Genomic DNA, 7,297 nt, shown 5'->3' with positions numbered 1-7,297 from the left:
GTTACAACCGCTGACAGCACATCGTCAACAATTCCCCACGTTCACGCGCACACACACACACTGGTGACAACGGCACCACCAACATTACAGGCCAAGCCACATGTTGCCACCTGCACAAAGTTTCCGCCTAATGGTGACGATGATAAGATGACGAGGAACGAGGAGGAGTTCACAGGGCACCCACTGCCAGGTGCAGGCTGGGACATCATCATCACAACACACTGCCCCACCTCACGACCTGGGGAATCAAACACAGGGATGTTTTCCACCCCAACCACCAGAAGGGATGGGGCTGTCATCAAAGCACACAACAGACACATTGCAGTGGTGCTGGTCACAGGGGACACACAACACAAGGTGCTGCACATCTTCCAGGCCAGCCGATGACTGCTTGAACACAACGCTGCAGCACACATCCTCCACCTAGGACTGTGCAACACAACAGATGGAGGGGAGAGGGCTGGGGTGGGGGGTGGAGGTTGGGAGGGGCCAGAAGGGTTCAGGGCTATGAGAGAGGAAAACAGGGGGAGCAGAGGGGAGGTGGGAGGGGGGTTCTGTCATCTTCAGAACAGCAGTTACCATGATGGGGTGGCGTGGGGAAGGAGTGAGGGAAGGACTGGTTTTGAAGATGGACTAATGCACTGGTTTAAGGAAAGAGGAGTGGTTTGAACTTTTCTCTTGTATGCTTCCAATGGTGTTAGAAATGTGTGTGATTCGAGCATTTCTCTTGTCAGCTTCCACTGGTGAAAGGAAAGTATGTGGTTTGAACCTCTCTCTTGTCAGCTTCCACTGCAGTGCCTTGTGCTAAGGATCTGTGTTGTCAATACCCGTGTGAGGATTGGTGTTGCTAAGAAGGGCAGTGTTATCTTCTGTGAGTATTTTTGTTCTAAAGAAAAGTGGTGTAAATATCTGTGATGATCTGTGTTGATACGAGCAGGTGGTGTAAAAGCTGTGAAGATTTATTTCGCTTAGAAGATTGGTGTAAACATCTTTGAATATCTGTATTGCTAAGAAGTGGTTTACACATCTTTAAATATTTGGTGTTGCTCAGAAGTGGTGTAAACATCTCTGAATATTTCTGTTGCTAACAGAGTATGGTGTAGTAAACGTGTTCTACAAATATTTTGCACTGATTAAAAAAAAATGTGTGTGTGTGTGTGTGTGTGTGTGTGTGTGTGTTTGTGCAGATCGGTAAACAATATACTGCAAACATCTGTGTCAACAGTATGGCATGTAAATGTGAAGGTATGGGAAACCAATGCGCAGGAGAGAGCAAGAGTGGCTAATATGTGTTGTTGTGAAAGGTTATGCGGCAAGATGCGTCCAGACGTACAGCAACGACGCTGAGCCGAACCAAACTGTTTAGCAACGGATACGATGACGTCAACAATGCGGTACGAAGACGTGTTTGTGGGGAACGCATGGAGAGAGTAGATGCAAGGCAGTACCATGAAGAGATGTGGCAACAATGTGGTGGGGAGATCCAGGGGAGATCTCAAGAAGTCTTGAGACGCAAAGACGTGTTCTGACAGAGCTGCACACAAAGACCTAGCATGATGACGACAAGTGGGTAGGGCTGTGCCACAGTGGAGGAGGAATCAGGGCAGCCGAGGTCCAGGAAACACAGTTTGATGATCATCTGTTGTGTGCAGGTCCCTTTAACAACAAGAAGAGGGTGTGTGGGAGGGGTGAAGTAGTTCTCCTCGGGACATCTTTCTCAGCGGCTGCACATCAATGCAAACATTCCTTCATTGAATCAACATGCATAAGGAAGCAGTTCTTTCAGTCTGAACTGAATTAAAAACTTGTACTTATTTCTCATCCTTCTTCAGTTCTTGAGTGATCACTGAAGCGAAAATCTGCGTTTGTGTTGCACTTAGTAGCAGGTTGGTTTGTTTTTTTTCTATCACTTTGATAAATATATTTAAACCACAATGTGTTTTAATTTGCTGTAATAAATACCCGGAAAACAACAACACCCAACATACACACACAAAAAAGATAAATAAAAAAGAAAGAAATTACTAGCTGAAATTCAGCAACATCTAAAACGTAATATTTCTCTCAAAACTTGATGGCTGATGTGGAATACTTGGACATAACTGAGTTTCCAGGATTCACACTGGTGAGGCATCATATAAACCAGCACCACAGACAAGCTCTTCAGTAAATAATCATACTGCAGCACAAAGACTATGCATGTATGCATACACACACAAACACACACACAAACACAAGACAACGACACAACACAACAAACACCTACCTAAAATCACAATACGTGAATAGATATCAAACTGAAGAACACGCATGCACAACACACACACACCTGTGTTCTACCTCCTGAAGAGTTTGGCCAATCACTCACATGTATATCCACACACACACACACACATTCAGACATAGATGCATGCACACACCCTACACGCGCACACACACACCCTACACACACACAAACACACACACTTGTGTTCTCCTGAAAAGTTTGACCAGTCACTCAAATGCATATCCACACACACACACACACACACACACACACACACAAAACACCCATACACACACGTACAAAGAGTATGGGACGGGGAGGGGGGGGGGTGGTTACTCTGACCTGCCTGGTAGTTGATAAACCAGGTCTGGCCTATACTCAGTGAATGCATCAGCTTGCACCCACCCAAACACACACAATCAAACACACCCACCTGTGTTCTATCTCCTGAACACAGCTTGCACCCACCCAAACACACACAATCAAACACACCCACCTGTGTTCTATCTCCTGAACAGTTTGGCCAGTCTGGATTTCTTGTTGGAGGGTGGAGCCATCAGCATGGGCACTTTGTTTTTGTGGCGAATGAAGATCTGCAACAGTCAGCAACGTTGTATTAACACTTTATTTTTGTGGCGAATGAAGATCTGCAACAGTCAGCAACGTTGTATTAACACTTTGTTTATGTGGCGAATGAAGATCTGCAACAACATGCAACATCGTATTAACACTCTATTTTAGTGGTGAATGAAGACCTGCAACAGCCAGCAACACTGTATTAACAATTTGTTTTTGTGGCTAATGAAGATCTGCAACAGCTAGCAATACTGTATTATCGCTTTGTTTTTGTAGCTAATGAAGATCTGCAACAGATAGCAACACCCTGTTAACCCGTTATTCCCCAGTATTGATATATATCATGTTTTTGTGGTGAATGAAGATCTGCAACGGCCAGCAACACTGTGTTAACACTTTGTTTTTGTGATGAATGAAGATCTGTAACAGCCAGCAACACTGTATTAACACTTTGTTTTGTGGCTAAAAGAAGATCTGCAACACTTTGTTTTTGTGACAAATGAAGATCTGCAACAGCTAGCAACACCCTGTTTTATAGCCTGGTATTGATTTATCCCCATTATATTTTTGAGGCGAATGAAGATCTTAACCGCCAGCAACACTGTATTAACACTTTGTTTTGTGGCTAAAAGAAGATCTGCAACACTTTGTTTTTGTGACAAATGAAAATATGCAACAGCTAGCAACACCCTGTTTTATAACCTAGTATTGATTTATCCCCATTATATTTTTGAGGCGAATGAAGATCTTAACAGCCAGCAACACTGTATTAACACTTTGTTTTTGTGGCGTATGAAGATCTGCAACAGCCAGCAACTCTGAATTAACACTCTGTTTTTGTGGCTAAAAGAAGATCTGCAACAGCCAGCAACACTGTATCAACACTTTGTTTTTGTGGCTAAAAGATCTGCAACAGCCAGCAACACCCTCTTAACCCTTATTAACTTGCCCCAGTATTAATTTATACCTAACACCCAGTTGCTTCCATTGGACAGAATCTGGATACTTCCGTTCTGCAGTGAGGATGTTCATTTTCGCTTTCTTACTTTCACCACTTCAGTTTACTGGGCACACCTACTGATAAAAAAAACAACAATAAAAATGTCCATACCTAAGGCACTCCAGACTACAGGGTACACAAACCTCACAGCTTTAAGTGGACCACAACAAATGATTTACAATCTGAAAAGAAAGAGAGAGAAAATAATGTGCTTTGTGAATTTGTATATGACTGATGGAAAAAAAAACAACAACAATAACACCAGCAAAACCCCCTAAAATGCACTCTAATGGCCATCAGTATCAAAAAGAAAATTGGAACATGTATCTGCTGAATGCAGTGAAAAAGAAAAGCGGAATTCTGTTTTCAGTGTCTCCACACACAAAAAAAAAAAAAAAAAAAAAAAAATGCTGATAGCGCGGAAGTCAGAAAATATTCCATTCTCAGTCTGATGCTGACACTTGAGTGGCAACTTCTTCCACGACACAAAGCAGCTCAGTCTGATGCTGACACTACTTCTTCGACGACACAAAGCAGCTCAGTCTGATGCTGACACTACTTCTTCGACGACACAAAGCAGCTCAGTCTGATGCTGACACTTGAGTGGCTACTTCTTCCACGACACAAAGCAGCTCAGTCTGATGCTGACACTTGAGTGGCTACTTCTTCCACGACACAAAGCAGCTCAGTCTGATGCTGACACTTGAGTGGCTACTTCTTCCACGACACAAAGCTCAGTCTGATGTTGACACTCGAGTGGCAACTTCTTCCACGACACAAAGCAGCTCAGTCTGATGCTGACACTTGAGTGGCAACTTCTTCCATGACACAAAGCAGCTCAGTCTGATGCTGACACTTGAGTGGCTACTTCTTCCATGACACAAAGCAGCTCAGTCTGATGCTGACACTACTTCTTCCACGACACAAAGCAGCTCAGTCTGATGCTGACACTTGAGTGGCTACTTCTTCCACGACATAAAGCAGCTCAGTCTGATACTGACACTTGAGTGGCTACTTCTTCCACGACACAAAGCAGCTCAGTCTGATGCTAACACTACTTCTTCCACGACACAAAGCAGCTCAACATCATGTCTCTGAGGCCATGGGGTGTCCTCAAGTACAACTCACTGTTACATTAACGCTAATGTCTTTGTCACTTCTAGTCCAACCGATGGAACAGGACTGTATCAGAACTACCCAACTAAATAAACGTTCAACTGCATTAAACACAGAACTATGAACACACACACACACACACTAAAAAGAATAAATAAAAAATAAAAAAAAAACACCACCACCCTGTAAAACAACCCATGACATTATCTCAACAATTAAGCTCCTTAACTCTCTCCAGATGACGGAATGTGTGAGCATTCCTACATAGAATGTATCCGGGTTCGGATGACGGAATGGAATAGCATTTTCCAAAAATAAAAATCCATCACGCGCTGTACACGTGATTTTATGATTAGCCAAGCAGAGTGTGCTATTCTGGGTCACTCCACAACCGAATGGTATATACTGGCCAGCCTGTCATGTGTGGCCTGTCTCATACACATGCTGACAAAGTCACTGACCGGTCGCCTGCTCGCGTAGCAGCCTGTTAGCAAATGGTGTCTGAAGCGGGTTCTTCTCAAAATGTTGCAGAGCAAACAAAGCAACAACAGCAACGATTTAGTGTTGCCGAAGTACTTGAAATGCTACAAACTGAAGGGCTGGACATCGAAGAGATGGATAATGACAAAGAAGAAAGTGAATTAAGAGCAGAAAGCCAACATGGCTATGGTGATTCGGGGTGGAAAACTGGCATTATTTTCTACATAATGGCAAAACTGTAAAAATAAGATGAGAAATTTGACTTTTTTTTTTTTACATGTAATACCCCAACACGTAATAAACCAGTTCTGAAAGTTTCATTTTCTTACTCTGTATTTTTGTGTTTTTTTGTAATTTTTTTCCAAGCCCTTACAAATGGATCGTCTGTGGGGAAAAGCAAGGGAGAAAACTTGCCGTACCGAGTGAGTTAAGGCAACAAAGACAAGGCTGTGCAGAGAACATCAGCCTTTCTTCTTAATTTAGGATCCCCAAGATTGCAAACAACAACAACAAAAAACTGTTAAAAAAAAAAAAAAAAAAAAAGAGAAAAAGAAAAAGACACAAAGCATGTGAAAGCCCCAACAGGGAAGGGGTGAGAGATGACAGGAGGCCAGGCCCACACTCACTGTGCAGGGAGGCTGCATCCAGGGCTCTCCGTCAATCTGCATGGGGAACCTCTTCCTGGTCCTGAAACACGTCACACACCATCATCGCCCTCACTCAGCAAGTCACCACCATCATCACCCTCACTCAGCAAGTCACCAGACACCATCATCACCCTCACTCAGCAAGTCACCACCATCATCACCCTCACTCAGCAAGTCACCACCATCATCACCCTCACTCAGCAAGTCACCACCATCATCACCCTCACTCAGCAAGTCACCAGGCACCACCATCACCCTCACTCAGCAAGTCACCACCATCATCACCCTCACTCAGCAAGTCACCAGGCACCACCATCACCCTCACTCAGCAAGTCACCAGGCACCACCATCACCCTCACTCAGCAAGTCACCAGGCACCATCATCACCCTCACTCAGCAAGTCACCACCATCATCACCCTCACTCAGCAAGTCACCACCATCATCACCCTCACTCAGCAAGTCACCAGACACCATCATCACCCTCACTCAGCAAGTCACCAGGCACCATCATCACCCTCACTCAGCAAGTCACCACCATCATCACCCTCACTCAGCAAGTCACCAGGCACCACCATCACCCTCACTCAGCAAGTCACCAGGCACCACCATCACCCTCACTCAGCAAGTCACCACCATCATCACCCTCACTCAGCAAGTCACCAGGCACCATCATCACCCTCACTCAGCAAGTCACCACCATCATCACCCTCACTCAGCAAGTCACCACCATCATCACCCTCACTCAGCAAGTCACCAGGCACCATCATCACCCTCACTCAGCAAGTCACCAGGCACCACCATCACCCTCACTCAGCAAGTCATGAGTTAACATTTCCTCCGTAACAACACCACAAAGGAACAACCTTCCACATCACATCCGTTCATCTGATTCCATCTCTGCCTTTTGCTCTTCACTAAAATCTCATCTTTTTTACAACCTAATCCATTCATTTATTTGATTCCATCTCTACCTTTTGCTCTTCATGAAAAACTCTTTTTTTTTTAAACCTAATCTATTCATCTGATTCCATCTCTTAAAAACTTCTTTTTATGACCTAATCCATTCATTTGATTCCATCTCTACCTTTCATTCTTCACTAAAAACTAATCTTTTTTACAATCTAATCTATTCATCTGAGTTCATCTTTGCCTTTCGTTCTTCACTAAAAACTAATCTTTTTTAAACCTAATCTATTCATCTGGTTCCATCT

General features: G+C 43.9%; 1 protein-coding gene across 1 annotated transcript in view; it reads right to left on the bottom strand.

The window, feature by feature from the left end:
* Positions 1-564: 564 nt before the first annotated feature.
* LOC143290210 (diacylglycerol kinase beta-like) overlaps positions 565-7,297 on the bottom strand; it is a 121,830-nt gene continuing 115,097 nt past the window's right edge. The window contains exons 24-26 of the mRNA XM_076599534.1: positions 6,065-6,125; positions 2,763-2,859; positions 565-1,724 (exon numbers count right to left, since the gene is read on the bottom strand). Of these exons, the coding sequence (XP_076455649.1) occupies positions 2,770-2,859; positions 6,065-6,125 (151 nt within the window). The 3' untranslated portion in view covers positions 565-1,724; positions 2,763-2,769. The remainder of the gene's footprint in view (positions 1,725-2,762; positions 2,860-6,064; positions 6,126-7,297) is intronic.

The sequence above is a fragment of the Babylonia areolata genome, chromosome 15, assembly GCF_041734735.1.
Source record: "Babylonia areolata isolate BAREFJ2019XMU chromosome 15, ASM4173473v1, whole genome shotgun sequence".
NCBI classification, from domain to species: domain Eukaryota; kingdom Metazoa; phylum Mollusca; class Gastropoda; order Neogastropoda; family Buccinidae; genus Babylonia; species Babylonia areolata.
Note: the sequence above shows the minus strand (reverse complement) of the source record. Positions and strands in the feature narration are given on the sequence as shown.